At 39.1% G+C, this 19,192-nt stretch overlaps 1 protein-coding gene across 9 annotated transcripts in view; it reads right to left on the bottom strand.

Annotated features, from left to right (window-relative positions):
* MAN2A1 (mannosidase alpha class 2A member 1) overlaps positions 1-19,192 on the bottom strand; it is a 166,124-nt gene that overhangs the window by 9,897 nt on the left and 137,035 nt on the right. For 7 of the 9 annotated variants that reach the window (XM_036309633.1, XM_036309641.1, XM_036309634.1 and 4 more), the window contains 3 exons: positions 18,455-18,588; positions 10,583-10,777; positions 189-299 (listed from right to left, as the gene is read on the bottom strand). In XM_036309633.1, the coding sequence (XP_036165526.1) occupies positions 189-299; positions 10,583-10,777; positions 18,455-18,588 (440 nt within the window). The remainder of the gene's footprint in view (positions 1-188; positions 300-10,582; positions 10,778-18,454; positions 18,589-19,192) is intronic. The other 2 variants (XM_036309636.1, XM_036309635.1) reach the window with 1 other exon arrangement.

Below are 19,192 nucleotides of genomic sequence, written 5' to 3'. Positions count from 1 at the left end.
TTGACAAGAAGAGGAGACTGAAGGTTGAGAAAGTGCTTTCTTAACATGTGGAGACTTGAGCTAATTTGTAGCTGAGAGTAAAAAATCAATGAAGAAGCAATGAAACATTATCTTATTGTCAGGATTATTGCAGAAAGTAAGGATTTGAAAGCACAACTAACTTGGCAAACAAAAACCTTTCCGCTCACCTTCCCCTGGGTAGTGGAACAAAGCAGCCCCGTGTCTCTGCTGGAGAAGCGGCAATCAAAGCCCTTCCTGTGGAGGATCAAGGCCGCCTCATCGGATTGCTTGCCATCCACCTGCAAAGGAGCAGAGTGCCAACATGCCACAAGTGACATCAAAACAAACACTGTCACTACTGCACACTCACCGCCTTTTTGTTAGCATCCCCAACACAAAGGCTCATTTTATTTAGTAGCGAAGCCAGGCAACTGCATTTCCCCCTAGGTTCCACGTGCACTGAGCCTGTCCGCCTCCCCCAAGGAGTCAGGTGGTATTATGTTCTTCGTTCCTTATTAAGTCATCTCATGTCTTGGTTTCCTCATAGTCCTTGAGGGCTTTGGTTTCCTTTTGTGCACTTATTACATACTGTTTTATCAGTTTTTATCAAAGCATTTCACTTTTATTTATTTTTAACATATATATCAGCTGAATAAAGTTCTTGATAAAATTTTTAATGTGTACCTGAATTTAGTCCTTATCTGGTTACTGAATGATGATGTAAACTCCATCTTAAAACTGAAACATGCTTCATTATTGAATACTAATTTTTGCTAATTGCATTAAAACATTTTAAATCTTTAATGTATTGGTTCATTATTTTTATATAAGAGACACTTGAATTAGTTATGTTTATCACTTGCTAGGCCAACCACATTTATTAGGTTGCTGTATCATTTAAATTCACCTTACAGAAGCTATTTTCCTATGCAGACGAAAAGAGAAATATTAAACATGACAAGTCAGCTACAGAGCTCAGTACAGGCACACCTCATTTTATTGGGCTTTTCTTTTACTGTGCTTCACAGACACTGTGTTTTACAAATTGAAGGTTTGTGGCTACCCTGCATTGAGCAAGTCTATTGATGTCATTTTCCCGACAGCCTTTGCTCACTTTGTGTCTCTGTTACATTTTGATAATCTTCACAATATTTCAAACTTTTTTGTTATTATATTTGTTGTGGTGATCTGTGATCTTTGATGTCACTAGGACAAGATCTTCCACCAACAGAAAGATTATGACTCACTGAAGGTTCAGATATTGGTTAACAGTTTTTAGTGAAAAAGTATTTTTCTAATTAAGCTTTGTACATTTTTTAGACACAAGCTATTGCACATTTAATAGACTACAGTATAGTGTAAGCATATTTTTGTATGCACTAGGAAACAAAAAATTTCATGTGATTTGCTTTATTGTGATATTCACTTTATTGTGGTGGCCTGCAACCAAACCCGCAATATCCCTGAAGTAAAATGTCTTGCATCCATTTAAATAATAATGCCATGAGTGGTTCAGGTCTTTGAATTTTAAATTACACTTATCTTAATAAATTTTATGTTTTCTTAAGTGGAAATATGTTTATGATAATAAACAAAATGAATTAAAACTCCTTTGAAATATGAAGAAATGCGCAGTGATTCAAATGGAGTTGTGGCTGCCTACCTCTGACACTGTGATGAAAATGATCTCTTTTTTCTTCTGTGGCCACAGATACACATATGCCAAGTTCTTGATCATCCTCACTAGGGGATAAGATTTTTAATGTGCTATAGGACATCTTTTCTGACTAGCTGCCAGCATTCCCACCACTGATTTGATTTTAATGTGCCTGAACAATTTAAAGCTGTCCTCACCTCAGATTCTTGGCTGGAATAACCTGTTTTATGACATTTCACACTGGTATTTTGCAGTGGTACTGCTAAGATTTTGTTTGAAGGGAGAGAAAAAAGTCATTTAAGGAATTCTGAGTCATTTCAGGACCACATAATACATATGGCAAGTTTAAATCATAGGATAAAGATTTCTAATAAAATTTCTATAAATTTCACAGTCTAAAAATAGCATGAAAACAGTACAGATGAAAACACATCATTTACAATAAACATAAGAGCTGCAGGAGAATAACAAAGAGAACTCTGTCATGTGCCAGTGTGAAACCTTGGAATAGTCACATCAGCTCCTCATCCCCAATAAAACAGAGACCATGCATGTCTCCCTCCTTCACAGAGTCACAGTGTAGGTTAACCCGTTAAAAATACCATGTAGTCACACTGTGTGTGCCAGGAGAGAAAACAGATTTTAAAAGACCTGTTTTTACATTCATTAACATATAAGTAATATCTGGACCTAGGAAAAGAAAAGAAGAGTGAGGGGAAGAAAATTCACAAATTTTGAAACAGTGCCATGCACTATGTCGGGTGAGCTACAAACTAAATGTCTTTATAAAATAGTTCTGATTACAACTGCAGCTGAATCCATCCTGGAAGGCTTGGATGATCGAGTTACACAGGGGAAAATCCATTACAGAACTTATTCAGGGAATAAAGCAACACGAGGCTCCTAGACTAAGTAGGGGCTGTGAGCTTCTCCAGCAACGGGGTGGAGTGTGGAGGTAGGAGGTCTGCTTGCAGAATGAAGCCATCAGGCTTAGAGAAAGCTGGACTAGAGGCAAGCGTTGGTTCCACCATGAATCTGTTAAGTGACTGCGTATATCATTTAACCTCTGAAATTCCAAGAACTAGTTAGACTTGTGAAGAGTCCCTTTGAGGATCAAGGGCCAACTACAGTGACAATAACAGGAACTGTTGCAGTGTCAGACTCTGCAGGAAGATTTTCATGGATTATTTCATCTTATAACCTTTGAAGTAGTTGAGGTGGTATACAAGTTTGCATTAAAATGTAAATGTATAGGAATATCCCTATCACAAAGAATCCTCTCTATACTTAATAGTAATTATCTCTAATGACTCTACATTGGCCTTTCATGGATCTTTTCCCATATATAGTTGGTGGGTGTTCCATTATTATTGAGTAAACAAGAGAAATAAGTCAGCATATTCCCCAACATACTCCACATTATCACTCCCTGTCTGGCCCCATGCAAGAGGCAGGATAAGGTTCTGGGTAGGGAACTGGAGTCAGAGATGCAGAGCTATGCCTCCCAGCACCACCAACTACTGGCGGTGTGACCTCAAAAAATTACCTACCATCTCCAGGTCAGTTTCCTCTCCTATAAGACAAGATACAGTATTGCTACCTTCACAGCGTTGTTAGAGCTAAATAACATTCAAGTAAATACTCAGCATAAAGCTTGGCATAGAGACAATGTTAGCTATGTTCTTTTGAAGAACCTGAGAAATCCTATCTAATAAAGAGGGAATATGCTCATTGACCCTCACGCTGTTGCAAAGATAGCAGCACCCACAGCCAATAAGGAAGGAATATGCTAATTGACTGTCCCACCCTCAAAGATGGCAGTACCCACAGCCAATAAGGAGGGAATATGCTAATTGACTGCCACACCCTCAAAGATGGTGGCGCCCACAGCCACAAGATGGCAGCGCGAGTCCCCTCAGCCCCGCCAGGGCGGCAGGCACAGCCACTGCGTGCCTACCTCCGGAGACCCCCAGTCCCCTCAGACCCCCAGCTTCCCAGGGCCAGCCTGAGGTGCAGGCAAGTCTCGGATGTCAGCTGCCCAGCTGTCCAGGCCCAGCCCAAGGCATAGGAAAGCCTCGAATGGCAGATGCCCAGCCGCCCACGGCCACCTGAGGCTCAGGTAACCAGGGCCAGCCGAGGCTAGCACTGCTGGCAGTGGCAGCAGCATAGGTGTTATGGAGTGTCACCTTCCCCTGATTGCCAGGTCACCTCCAGCCCCTAAGGGCTCCTGTATTGTGAGAGGGGACAGGCCGGGCTGAGGGATCCCCCCCCTCCAGTGCATGAATTTTCACGCACCAGACCTCTATTTATTAATAAAATGTACAAGGAATACAAGTAAAATAGCATCAAGATTTACTTTGGCACCCTGACCGGTTTGGCTCAGTGGATAGAGTGTCGGCCTGCAGACTGAAGGGTCCCAGGTTTGATTCTGGTCAAGGGCATGTACCTTGGTTGCGAGCACATCCCCAGTAGGAGGTGTGCAGGAGGCAGCTGATCGATGTTTCTCTCTCATCGATGTTTCTCACTCTCTATCCCTCTCCCTTCCTCTCTGTAAAAAATCAATAAAATATATTTAAAAAAAAAGATTTATTTTGGCAATAAACTTCAGCTTTCTCTAATTTTAAAAAAATATGCCAGCATCTTCACTTCATTATTAGTAACAATCACAACTGCTCATAACTATCACAATTAAGAACCTTCATTTGTCAAACACTTGGTGCTTCCTTGTGCCTGCTGCTGTTCTAAATGCTCTACAAACATCAACTCATTTAATCCTCAGAATGTCTCTATACTGCCACACTATAGATGACAAAACTGAAACTCAGAGAATGAAGTGACTTGCTCTATGTCACCCAGATGGCAAGTAGAGGGGGTGCACTCAAACCCAGGCAGTTTGACTCCAAAGTCTGTGCTTCTAACAGCTTCATTCTCCTGCCTCTGCTCTAGCTGTGAATTGGTGCTCACAGATGCCAGTGAGGAGGGGGAAAGGGAGAACCACCTTTAATATAACATGACAAAAGGCTTTATAAACTAAAGGGGATTGCCCTCTGATTTGAGGCTGTTAACAGAGAGGATTTAACTAATAAATCCAGCAGAGATAAAACCATGATTTATCAAAACATGTAAATTCAGAAAGTAAACTTTAGAAATTATAATTTCTAACCATCCACAGCCTACCCATCCATTCATTCATCCTATTTTAAGCAGAATTTAAAGCCATTCTGAAAATTACACATGCATATTACAGTCTTGCATAAGAATATAGGCAAATACTCCTCTATTGAAGTGGTAAGAGCTCAAAATGTGAGAGTTATGCGATTCCTGGCTCACACCAAAAGAAACTTAATTTGCTTATTAGTAACTAGAGGCCCGGTGCATGCATTCGTGCACTGGTGGGGTCCCTTGGCCTGGCCTGTGCCCTCTCGCAATTCGGGATCCCTTGGAGGATGTCAGATAGCTGGTTTTGGCCCAATTCCGGCAGGCCCGATCTAGACAGGAGGAAGCCCGATCCTGGACGTTGAGCATCTGTCCCCTGGTGGTCAGTGCGCGTCATAGAGACCAGTCGACCGGTCGTTCAGTTTCTTAGGCCTTTATATATATAGATGTGAGGTTCACAAACCAGTAAATTCCTGGAAACCACAGTAAACATATGTATACACTTTTTTTCTAAGGGTGAGAGTGGCTATAAATTTGACCTAGTCTCCAGGAGGACTGTGACCCCACCCTCCTCACAGGATGTGTAAGGTGTACATAAATTAAGGGATGCCTAAACACCTGGTGAAAAAATTTCTCCAACCCGCTCACATACTTTGAAAATGCCTAACAACACTCATATTTCCGTGCATTCTGACAGCTGGAAAGGTTAGAAAAGTGCACACTGTGTTATATGTCCTGAGACAGGAAATAACTAGTAGAAATTCATTTTCCAGGGTACTTATTAAAATGTTCAGTAACAGTTATCCTGTTTTGATCAACAAGATAACATGACAGAAAGGGGAAGGTGAATGGTAGTTCTTAGATATGTACAACAAAGAGAATTTCCCCCCACAATTTTCACCTTTCCAGAAGCTAGGGAGAACAATAAAGCACCAATCAATGCTTATAAGGCAAAATAATAAAGTAAAAACTTACAATTGCCTCTTATAAGAAAGGGGTGGTGTAAATAAGTTAGGAGAGAAAATCTTATTCAATAGGTGGTGTTGATGTTGAAATGAATGGTTAAATATTTGCAAGAAACAGTTAAGCACAAATCAAAAGAAATTCCACAGAGAGTAAATTCCACATGCACATGACAGTATATGTAGTTGTAGTTACAGATATAAATATATACATATCTAAATAAAAATATAGTTAAACATGGAAGCAGTGGGAATAATCTGAAAAAACAATAGTGGAATCACATATTATTCATGGCAGACTGGCCCTATGAAGCCTAGCTCAACAGCTCAGCCACCTCTCTCTTGTCCCCAGGATATCAGCACCTGTAATTCTAGCCTACCGAACCCATGATGGTCTTTCAGCATATTCTCGACCAAGACTTCTTTCTCCCTTAATCATTACCCTTTCCTGATGACATGTCTTTCCCGTTTAGTGCATTCCTGTTACTCAGTTTTCAAACTTGTACAGAAACTTTAATATTTGAAGCTCCTGATAGTGCAAGAAAAGGGGGTGACAAAAAGAAGAGAGTTGGAGGTGGGACCTATCGGATAAGAAGACTAACAGTTAAGTTCCTAGACAGTGGCTGGAACAGGCTGGGAGCACATATATAATTTAGAAAAGCAAGACAAGCTTATATAAAACCACAAACTCATTACCAATAACTTGGAGGAAGAGATATAGTAACTCTTAAAAAGTCAAATAACTGCCTCTGGGGCAACATCCAGCATCTGGATTCAGACCGGGGGCGTGTCCGGATTCTAACACTTACTGAAGGGGTAGTTTTATTTGAATCATTTAACCATTAATCATTTAATCTCTCTGGCCTTTAGTTTCCCAATCTGAGAGTTTTAAAGAATTACTAAGTCCTGGTCTCTCTACACCAGCCTAATTTTGTAGGGTAAATTTTTAAAAGTCTCTTTTTCTAAAATTTCCCTAGTGTGATCTGGACACAGTGACTCTGAGGACTGGTAGTAGGAAATGAACCACTTCGGTGGGTTAGCACACCTCCAGCCCCCACCACACCTCTCTGACTGTTGCTGGAGCCCATGACTTCTTTTTCCATGAGGAGTAAGGGAGACCAACTGAGGTGTAGAACTAAAGAACCTTGAGACAGTGGCCGAGGGATTGGGGAAGCAGGTATGTCCTTACTACCTTTCTGATGAAGGAGAGAATGCAGGAACAGAGACATGCCCTTAATGATCCAAGGTGGTCCTCAGATGGGTTTATCATGGAAATACTATGAGGTGGTGGCAAAGAAAATGCCTACTCAGATACAAGCCATATAGACCTCTGGTCTTGCTTGGAACCCAACCTGTAGGCTGATCCTTGAATAATGTGGCTATGAACTGTGTGGGTCCACTTATATACAGATTTTGTTCAACTGAGCCACTCAATCTGACCGACTTGCACATTCACACCCACACTGTTCAAGGATCAACTGACAATTGGAATCTGCATATTTGAAGGGCTGATGTAGGTTACATGCGTATTTTCCACTGCATGGGTCAAGGTTGGTGCCCCTAATCCCTGTGTTGTTTAAGGGTCAATTGTATTTGTATTTCAGTAGGAAAAATGCACTGCAATCTCCAAATGAACAATTTATTATTATACGTTTGGAGCTGACAGCACACAAAAACAGGAACACAATCCCAAATGTATAGGTCAAGTTTCTGAATTTATTGAGTCATTTGTGTTTTTCTTTTAGTATAACCATGGAATTACCCTTGACATATTTTAAGCACCAAGCTTTCTTCAAGTCAATACTATCAGCTTCCTTCAATGATTATCTTCCTATTATCAGAGTTTAGGGGACAGAGAACAAGTCTTTAAAGAAATGACTTTGAATGGACCAATCAATCCCTTCGGGTTACTAGAGAGCTTAACCAAACATTAGAAATTTGCACTAAGAGTCAAAGGCTAATATAAAAACTGGCAAGAATCAATATGATAATGCAAAATAGCCCCAAGTATTTTGCCCTGATCATGTATCAGCACAGTAGTTATCACTAGGCATTAATATTTTGGTCTTTATTTTTCTGGTTAAATATCTACATTGTTAAATTGCTTTCTATTCCCTCTGCTAAAACTCTAGTTTGCACCTGAGTTGGCATATCCTGTGGCAACATCAGGATAACATCGTATATATTCACAAAGCACTTCTGTTCTCGAAGGCTTTCACAGCATTATTTCATTTGTTTCTCACAACAGACCTGAAGCAGGCATATCTAATAGTAGCCTCATTTCATAAGTGGTAGCTGAGTCAGCACTCACTCAGCCAGCAGATAGTGAAGGTGGCACACTTGTCCAAAGGTAGGAAGAACAATGGGAGCCAGATGGCTAGTGAGTGGAGGCCAGACTGTAGAAGGCCTGAAGGCTTAAGGGTTTGAACCAATTTGGTGGGTAATGAGGTTTTCATCTGGGAAGTGATCAGATTTGTATGACAAGAAGGTAGCAGGAAGAATGAAAGGAGCAGGTGATCACTAAAAAGAGGTGATCTGAAAAACAAGTGCCAGCCTTGGACTGTAGAGCAGTGATGGCGAACCTTTTGAGCTTGGCGTGTCAGCATTTTGAAAAACCCTAACTTAACTCTGGTGCCGTGTCACATATAGAAATTTTTTGATATTTGCAACCATAGTAAAACAAAGATTTATATTTTTGATATTTATTTTATATATTTAAATGCCATTTAACAAAGAAAAATCAACCAAAAAAATGAGTTCGCGTGTCACCTCTGACATGCGTGTCATAGGTTCGCCATCACTGCTGTAGAGGGTAATCCACTCACTCTAGTCAGCTGGAGCTGCTTACAAACAACAATCACTTTCAAAAAACTTTGGGAATGGGTCATCTAGTGGTAAGAAAAAGTAGCCACTATGAGCCCCAGAAGTCCTTGGATCCTTCAGGCTGCTATGGTCCTTTACCATCTATGCTCAGAGAGGGCAACAAGGGGCCCTCCTCTCTATTCTTTTGTTCCTTTAGCCCATGAAATAATAACAGGCTACCTCAGGGAAGCGATCCGTCTCTGGTGTGTTCTTTCCATGAGTTGAAAAGTAGACCCACAAAAACTATAGCAGAATCCTAGAAAGAATACTCACAAGATTTGCTCATTCAACAAACTGTTACTGAGCCCCTATTATGTGCTGGTACTGTTTCAGGCAAGAGGAGACAATAAGGGATCAAAGAAAAGCACAGCTCTCATGGAGCCTCCATTATGACCACACCTTTGTGTTTCAGGCCTTCATACTTGCTCTTAACTCTGGCTGGACCACTTTCCCCCCAAAATCCTCATTGAGTCTCTTATTCCCTGACCTCCTTCATATTTTTTCTCCTTATCACCATTTCTGTGAGACCCTCTCCAACCACCCTACTCAAAATTGCATCACCTTCTTACACTTGCCATTCCTTGCTTTTTTTCCTCCGTAACATTTATTACAATCTAACATATTATAAGTTTCTCTTATTTTTTCTTCCTTAATTATTTTTTTTTCCTCCCATTAGAATCTAAACTCCAATTGGCAGGGGATTTTGTCTTTTTTGTTCATGACAATATCCCTGATTCCTTTAGCAGTAACTGGCACCTGGCAGGCATGAAGGTAAGCTGACAAGTTCACTCAGGGATCAAACATCTGTGGCATGCAGAGGCATGCACCCACTTGTCTTATTACAAACTATATGTACTTTCCCATACAGTCAGGTATAAGTTCTTTATCTTAAGCATATAATTTTAAATGCCATAACCATCCAACTTTGTAGGCATTTATCCTTACTATATTTGGTTTTAGTGATTTGTTCTGAAACTAAATATTTTCCGCCTCTTATGTTGTCTTCAAACATGAACATTCTCTTCTTTTCATATTCAGGCCATTACTATTTTCAGCTAAGTATATGTCAATTCACAATATCAGCACGGCTCCACAAAACATAAAAGTGATGCCAAATGTCTAAGCTTTATTCTTTTCAAATGCAATTTCTGATTTTATTTCTCCATTTCTCCTAAATAGTTAGTTTCTCAATTCAAAGGTTTGGGTTGCAATGATTTTCAGGAAAAAAGATAAAAAAGGTTAAAAGCCTCTGATATGGAATTAATTAAACACTATACTCTTTACTTCTCTAACTCCCCAGAAACACTGGCTAACAATGAGAAATGAATGCAAAATGCCAGGACGGCTGATCTTAACACCTGGTTCTCCCACCTACAAATTATGTGACTCAAGACAGCTTTAGCTTCCTATCCATAAAAAGAAGAAAATGATGTTATTCTCTGACCTACTCACCACAAAGAACTTTTCTGAGAATGGAATAAATTAGTATTGCAGTATGCTTCAAACTATAGAGAAGCAATTGTTAAGCCCTTTTCATCTCATGGAACACATAAACTAATTACTAAAATTCTGCAGCACACCAAAAAATATATTTTTGCTGATCTGACCAAAAAAATAGGCATAATTTTGATTTCGATTTTTTCACACTGGACGACTCCTGTGTCAATTTTTTGACAATCTAAGGAACAAGAGGTCAGTGTCCCCAACTAAATAGTTAGATATTGAATGTTTTAAAAATTCTTGAGGCACATTGGTTGAAAATTGATGCTATAGAGCAATACCCAAATGAAAGGTATAATGATTTTGCCTAAAGGTGAAGCCCTCTTAATCATTTCTTGAAGCACAGTAAAAGTTAAGAGTACTTTTTCTTCTTCCCATCCCCTTATATCAGGTATATTACAAATATTATACCTAATGTAAGATTTTGATAGATTTTGGGACATACCTTTGATTGTATTGTCCTCAGATTAAGCAAATGAATGTCACAAGGCAGAGATGACAGTAGCGGGGAGAATTCACCCAGCAGCTGAAGGGTGGGCACGGGGCTCTTCTCTGTCATTGTAAAGACAGGGTGATTCAGGAAAGAAGAAGTGATGTGGCTAAGGAGGGAAGGATAACTGACTGCCTTCTTTTCTTCCTCCTATCAAAAAAAACCCCACAAAAATTCTTAAGAGTTACATATTTGCAGTTTTCATGTTATTAACTGAATTATCTGGTAGGATTTAAATAGAAAGGAAATACAAAAATATATAAATACTTTGATTTTATTAATAACAGCTATAGAAAATGCATAGCTGATTACCAAGTTCAGTCCTAAGCAATAAAAGAAAACGAAGTGTCCACTTAATTCACATGTTAGAAATATATTTTTTTCTGTTGCTTTAATACTAAAAACCCTGAAAACATTTCCCACAAATATTTTTAGGACAGGTATAACATTTTACAGAAATTCTTTCCCAACTTACCACAAAACTCTTAAAGTAAATGGACTGGGATGCTCATATATCTTACATGTCATCAAATGTTATCTCTTTCCCCTCAGGTTTACCCATCATATTCTCATGATTTCATCTGTACACTTAACTAGATCAAAGTCATGTGTTGATACAAAGCTATGTTTCACAAATGTTACCAGTGATAGGACTTAAAAACTCTCAAAATAAATAAGGGTTTTAAATAACACAGGTGGCATATCTAGATCATCTGTTTTTTTAAAATTGGGTAAATCATTGTCAATTGCTTCACTTTATTCCCAAAACTGGAACTGTTACATATGTTATGTAACACTTATCATACATTTATATGATACACAATTATTCAGTATAATTAAAAATACTTTGGTCTTTGCTATGGTATATACTTGTTGACAAGCATTTCAGCATGTTCTAACATTACATAAGTCTGCCAGGACGGGGACATACATATGGTAGATGACACACAATTAATTAAATCAACGACTAAGCAGAACCATCACCAATGATGCGTAAGTTGTAAAAGCAGACAAAAATGCACTAAAAAGAGAAAATTTATGTAGAAAGATCTTTTGTTCACCAGTGGCATTGGAGGTAAATTTAAATTTGTATCTTATGTCTAAAATGGCTATCTCACTGATATCTTCTGATGTTACATCCTTTTTCAAATGAAAGGCTTGGCTACTTATCTGTGTGAAAGGTAGGATTTATAGAAGACACAGAGCTTAAAATTCAGAATGTCAGATTAGCATTGAACAGAGGGTGTTAGTGAAGAGTGACAAGTATCGTGTCTGCAGCAAACTGTAGATGTCATTACAATTTAGATCAGGGAGAGAGAAAAAAAGATTTTTAAAGGCAGCAGAGAGACACACAATATTAAGATACTGACAAAAAATATGAGGTCTGAAAGAGTTGTAAAAAATGTATCCATTCCACATTTTTTAAGGAAAAATTAAATAAAGCATATAAAATATTATTCTCCAACAATATTGAAATTTAATGCAGCTTGTAAAATAATATGAACAGAGAAGGAACATTTTCAATAAGACACTTTAAATGTGGTCCAAGATCAAAGAACTTCACAATGTAGGTCAGGATGGCTGACAAAATCACCTTTGAGTAATAGAGATAAAAGATTGTGACAGGAAGGAAAACACCTGCCTTATCAGATTCAGGAGCCATTAAGTTCATTTTAGGTCAAGAAACACTCAGAAAAAGCTCTCTGACCTTGTTCTATGCACTTGGAAAAATCCCTGGACACCATAGTGAGAAGACGCAGGACTTCTTGATGGATTATCTATACACATAGTAATGTGCATATTTACCTTTCCTTTGGTGTGCACATTAACACCAAATCAGTTCACCTAACCCTCAGTGTTTCCCCCCTAATTGATCATACACAGGAATGGCTTGTGGAGCTTTTAAAAAGCACAGATCCCTAGGCAGGGTTGGGGCCTGGAAAGGTGAAGCTTAATGCCACCCCTTTCCAGGTAAATCTCATGTAGTCGGTCCCACACTGCTCTGTGGACCTGTGCTGAGAACTGCCATCCCAGACAGACACCCTTCCAACTTTCTAGAAGAAACAGAATGCCCTCTGGAACCAAAAGTATAAGCCTCACCTTTTTAACTAGTTTTGGATTAAAAACACACACACACAGGATACAGACTCCAAAACATATTCATGAAAAGTCTCATCAAAGAAACAATGTCATGAATTTAAGTACTCTGAAAATTCAAGAGCTGTACCATTTATAGTTCTAAGCAAGATAAGGCAGGAGAATTTAGAGAAGAGAGTGAGTTCAGTGCCATAAGAGCACCATGGACAATGATACGGCTGGAAGCCGGTTGTGTGAGAAGGCCCCACCATCCACACACTCTCATAACATATTCACAATGACAGGTGGCTCACAAAGATATTTAACTGCTGAACTACCATTATTTGGATTCATTTCCTAGACAGGCAATCTTTTCACAGTAATGCTTATGATAAACCCAAAGTTTATAAACCATGTTTAAGTGTTTATGCTATAAATGAATTCCTCAGCCTTGTATGTAGTAACTAATACACTATTATAAACATTACTAGGGGCCCAGTGCATGAATTTCTGCACCTTGAAAGAACCTGTGGGCTACAAGGCTGTGGTAGGCATCCCTGCCCGGCCACTCCCACCATAGCCCCTGGTCCCCTGTCTGCCAGCAGCCCTGCTCTCGCTGCCGCTGCTCCCACACTCAGAGTGATTGGGGCCGGTGCTGTCAGCGGGTGTGGGTGGCAGCTGCTGCCTCAATTGCCCCTCAGGAGCAGGGGGAGGTGAAGAAGCCCTCAGGGGTGATTGGGGACGGCAGCTGCTACTCGCACCTGCTGACAGCACTGAGTGATCGGGACCAGTGCTGGGTCCTGGCAGTGGGTGTGAGCTCCGGGTGGGACTGCAGCACGGGGGAGCAAAGAATTTTCAGTAACCACCAGAGCCTTGCCCTAATGACAGTGACCGGCACCCCACCTTGGTCTGGCGCCCCCCGCTCACCTGCTCCACCATCCCACCACGGCCGACACCTGCCATGTTCCTCACGTGCCCTGTGGTGGTCAGCGCACATCATAGCAACCAGTTGTTCAGTCATTTGGTCTATTTGCATATTAGAGTTATATATATATATATATATATATATATATATATATATATATATATATATGTATTTGTTTTCTTGTTGGTTGGAAGGCTTCAGACTATACAAGTCTAGTTTTCTCCTTGCAACATGTGTGAAATTAAAATTTTTTTTTTAGCACATTCTGATCCAAACCACACTAAGTTGAGATCATCTACACTGGGTTCTAGCTCTTATGTCCTAAGCCAAACTTCTTGTCAGGCTCCTTGCTGCCCTTCATTAAGCCCACTCGTGTTACCTAATCCCTAAACACCAAAGGTTTCCATTCCACTTACTTCCAAACTTGCTAAATTATATACGATAGTGAGAGATTGTTTTTTAGTCACCTTTGATTATTCAGTATGATCTGACATAGTGAGAACTTAATAATGTTTGTTGAACTTTATTTATTAATTTAATAAGCAAATGCAATACAAATAAATCAGAAAAATATTAGAGGGGAGGAAGTAAAAAGACAGAGGGAAATAGAAGAATGAAAATATATGGAATCTAAAGATTTAGAGATAAAGTATCATATAGCAGAACTGAAGTTTGGTAGTTTGTGGGTCTAATTTGCCTATACAAATGTTTTGGGAGGTCAGCATGGTATTAAAAAGTTGTTTGTTTTTCAGGCAACTCTCAATAATAGAAAAAAAAATCCAGGAGATTTCACATTAAAATAGTAAAAAATGGTAGTAACAAAAACTCCCCCAAAACGATTAACTATTTTTTTAACCCCAAACACAGGAACTTCAAGTCATACTGGGCTTCAGGTTCCCACGTGAAAACAATCAGTTGGAGCCGAGTTGTGGCTTCCAGGTGGACTGTGTCATGTTCCCCACAGATCCGCTGGCTGCCTAACTTGAGCCCTTGCCCTTAAACCTGACCAACCTCTCTCATGCCATCACTCTCCTGAGCCCTGTAAGTATTTGAGTTTTTCATCTGATCTCTCCTAACTCCCTTTCCTTATATGTAAAGAATTGATATCCAGAGGCAAAATGATACAACTGTAACCCTTGAATACCTTCAGTACTTATAAGTCCAGCTCAATGCCCAGTTTACCATACCAGTTGCCAGCAGGACTATGGTGGGAGTAAGGGTCAAAGAAATAAATCAGACATGGTCAGTGCCAAAAAGATAATTCCCATGTTTCACTTCAGCTGACCATTGAGTATCATTACCATTGGAGTAACCCTGGATGAATAGAAGTGAGTCCTGTTCGTCAGGGTTCCACAGAAAGGACTGTTCCAGTCCTTATTCTCACTGCCTCTCTGTGGAATTACTCCAATGAGGCTCTGACAGGGTCAGCCTTCCCATTAAAATGCCTTCCTGCCCAGACTGTCTCCCCACCTCAGTTTCTACCATCAATTTTTAAGAATTTAAGACCTAAGAAAATAAAAACACCTTTTAGAAAATTTATGCATATGTAACCCTCCTTTATCAAATGTCTTTTTAATCAAACTCACTAGAAATTAAAATGTATTTTCTCTTCTCTAGTTCATTTTTTATTTAAAAGAATCTATTGATTTAAGCGTAAGAACTTATAGCTGAGCAAAAGAAAAATTTAACCAACATAGGATTACAAAAACATTGGATCAAATTTAAATCAATTAGTCTCTAAGTTTTGAATGGGAATAAACAAATTATTTAACTTGTAAGTGAAAGCTTTATAGGTCTGACATGAAAATTCTTACTGCCATAGTTAACAGTTTTGCAAATTAGTGTCTATATAGGAAGAAAAATCATAAAAGCCAGAAACATTTTCAGGAGAAAAAGACAATAGCTGCCAGTACTCCAACATATTTCCTATGCAGTTTTAGTCTTAAAACTAAGCTATTGTCAGTAGTTGATTTAAACCTTGAGTTCCAAGAACTGGTATAAATCTTGACATCTAAAATGGATATTAAAATCTTTTTCCTGAAAAATTCTAGATATTGGAAAAATTCTTTTCTTTAATTAGATGTTGATATTTCATTCAATGGACTAGGATTTTACTGATAGAATGCTTACCAAAGGCAGAGGCCCTGTGGGGCACATGAAAATGAAGTAGACAAGCTCCTGGAATTTAGTAGGGGGAGTAGAACATGCATACAGTGACAGGAAGCAATCAGTAACTGCGATAAACACAGTGGCAGAGTGTGTAGTCACAGCTCACTCATTCATATAATATATACTGGGTGCTTCCTCTGCTAGGAACAGCCTGGAAGCAGAGAGAGACATAGCCTCTACTTTCAGGGAGTGTACTGTCCAAAGGAAAAGAAAGACAACAAAGTGGAAAGTCACAACATGCACACATGAAGGAGACATGCCCAGATCTGAGGGAGCATAGAAGGTGATTGGACCTGCTTCAGCAGAAGCAGTTGACAAAATGAGCTCTGATCTGAAATAGAACTAAGAGTCCCCTGGGCAAAGAGGATGAAAAACATGCATAAGGTGCTGTAGGGGTATGGTGCATGGAAAGTACTTAGGACTGAAAGGAAACCAATGGGCTCAGAGCAGAAATAGCGAGAGTCACGCCAAATGAGGAGAGGGGATAGGCAGGGCCCATATATGAGGGGCTCTGTAGGCTTTGGTAAGGTTTTGGCTTTTATACTGAGAGCAATGAGAAGACATCAGAGGGCTTCAGCAGTGAGGCAATGAAGCTAGCTTTTGTTTTTTTGTTGTTTTGTAAATTAAATTTATTGGGGTGACATTGGTCAACATGATCATATAGATTTCAGGTGTGGGTTTCTATATCATAAGATCTGTATATTGCACCATGTACCTACCACCCAAAGTCAAGTCTTCTCCCATCACCATATATTAGGACCCTTCTCACTCCAACTCCTTCTCTCTGGCAACCACCACACTGCTGTTTGTGCTCATGAGTTTTAGCTTTAGTTTTGAAAAAAAAAAATCCAAAAACAAAAACATTATGCTTCCTGGATTAAGAAAAAACAGCAGAAAAGAGAGCAGCAGCGTGGATGCACAGGCTAGATCCAGGAAATGCGTGATGTTAGTTGAGATTAGGGTGGTTGAAGTAAACAAGTTTATAGATTTGAAATATTTAGTCAATGAGATAGCCAAGCACTGGTGATCACTATTGTGAGAAAGGGCTGGTGAGGGATAAATGTCTGAGAGATGACTCCTAGGTGGCTGGCACTGGATGGAAGGTGGTGCTCATCACCAAGAGAGGGAACATTGAGAAGGGTCAGGTTTGAGAAGGGAGATCATGAGAGATTTTCAATATGTTGAGTTTCCGGTGCTGTTACAAATGTAGAAAGAAATAACAGGAAACAACTAGACAGATGTATTTGTGGGTTCCATATGCCAGGGTGGTCACCAAAGCCAGGGGAGTAGGAGAGGTTGCAGAAGGAAAACATAAAAAGGAAAGGGAGGCCTGGGGCCAAGCCTTGAGAGCTCTGATTAGCTCTTGAGAACTAAAGAACTGTAAGAATTATAGAGAAAGAACTGCCCAAGAGAAAGGAAACAATCCTACTTAGTGTGGTGCCATGGAAGCCCTGGCTGGACAGTGTTTTAAGAAATGACAATGGTCAGTGTCCAATGCTGCTGAAAGGTTAAGTAAGTGACTGATCAGATAGTGCATCATCTAGATACACTCTGCTGCAACTAGTGACATTGCAAGAGTGAATGATAGAGGCTAACACCAGATTCAAATAAATTAAGTGTGAGAAGAAAGTGATAAAATAAACTTATCTGATAAACTCTGACTCAAGATGGTAGGGGAGATAGGAAATGAGATTTGGAAATGAGAATCTGAGTGAGGGCTGTTTTCTGTTTTAAGTTTTAATGGGGGAAAAAAAAAAAGAGTGTTTAAAAGCGAACAGAAAGGATTTCCTGTGAGGGACAGGGGAAGGTAAAGAGGGAGAATAATTAGTAACAGGATCTTGAGGAGGGAGGTTAAGCCAAGTTCCAAGGACAAGCAGAGGCGCTGGCCTAAGAGGAAAGGAAGGTAAATGTCTCTACTGTAACATGAGGAAAGAAAGAAAGGGTGGGAGTTGATGCTTGGTATCTAGAATAGCGCGCATTGCTGAATGGCTCTCTATAAAGTATACGGTGAAGTCACTGGCTGAAATAGTGGAAGATTTGAAATGGTGAATGCAGAAAGAGAAAAAGAGGAGTAAAAAGACCATCTCAAGGGCCACTCGAGCTGGTAATTAGTAATTTATGAAGGAATCTGAGGCACATTATTGGCACTTGAAGAAGCATATTGTCAGATTGATTTATGTCCAACTGATCTTTGGCCAGACATGGAATGTTGGGCTTTTACTTCAAAGAATGAAAACTGAACAAGAAGACAGAGAAGTAAATCCATTTTCAATTGATGAGTTTAAGACTAAAATAAGTACATTAAGGTTTCAAATCCATTTTACTAATCAAACTTAAGCTAAATATGTTACTAAGCTCTATTCCTTAGCACACACTTTTAAAATAATTTCAGGAAATTTCACCAAAACTGATTTCTTAACCTTACTTTATATTTACATAAGAAAAAAATTAAAATGACCTAAATGCAAATCTTACATTATATGTGTGTATGTGTGTGTGTGTGTGTGTGTGTGTGTGTGTATAAAACTGAAGTTCTCTTTCTTGTGAATATGGGCTAAATCCATTTTAAACATATCACTATATTGAAAATTGTAAAAAATAAAAAAGTGGAAAGTTACAATTTCAAATTGTGGATGACACATTATTTTTTCCCCTACCATATTCACGACAGTTCTTTTTTCTAGTAGTATTCGAAATAAATTAGCTGTAATCTTGTTGTCATGGACACCTTGCTCAAGCCCACGATTATCATCTTGCATGAGTCTTCGATCCATGATAACTTCAATCTGACCTACGAAAAAACAAATGAAAAAATTGGCCAGGGTTATTTAATACAAACATCTAGTGAGGAACATGTAAGTACAGGCATGGTCTTGATTCAAGTTTCTCCTTTAGTCAAGGAGACAAATCTATACAACTTTTTCTCAATAACGGCGTAAGGTAGCCAGTATAAAAACATGATTATATTTCTACTTTTATTCATTAATGTCTAGGAAAATCTGAAAAGAAATTTAAAAACAGATAAAAATTAAAACTTTAAGTATTAATATAAAATTCAAAAATTAACCTAAAGAGTAAATTAAGCCTCCAAAATTTTTGGTGTCACCATGTGGAATTTAAAAATGTTTATGGGGCTCATTACAAAATGCACAGCACACAGGGAGTAATAAAACAAATACAGATGGGTAGAATCTAACTAGGACTTGAAATATTTAGGTTACTTGATATGTGTTGATCTCTGAAGAAGCCCTGGGATTTGGTAACTACTACCATGAACCCCCTTCCCTCTAAGACTATGTTAGCAGCTTTACCACTCTCCTATCTCCTCTAGCTCCAAGAGGGGTCACAGTGGTTCCTTCATTTGCTGTGCAATAATTTCACATCTCCTCTAATTT

This window comes from Myotis myotis, unplaced genomic scaffold (genome assembly GCF_014108235.1).
Source record: "Myotis myotis isolate mMyoMyo1 unplaced genomic scaffold, mMyoMyo1.p scaffold_m19_p_5, whole genome shotgun sequence".
In the NCBI taxonomy this organism is placed as follows: Eukaryota; Metazoa; Chordata; class Mammalia; order Chiroptera; family Vespertilionidae; genus Myotis; species Myotis myotis.
Note: the sequence above shows the minus strand (reverse complement) of the source record. Positions and strands in the feature narration are given on the sequence as shown.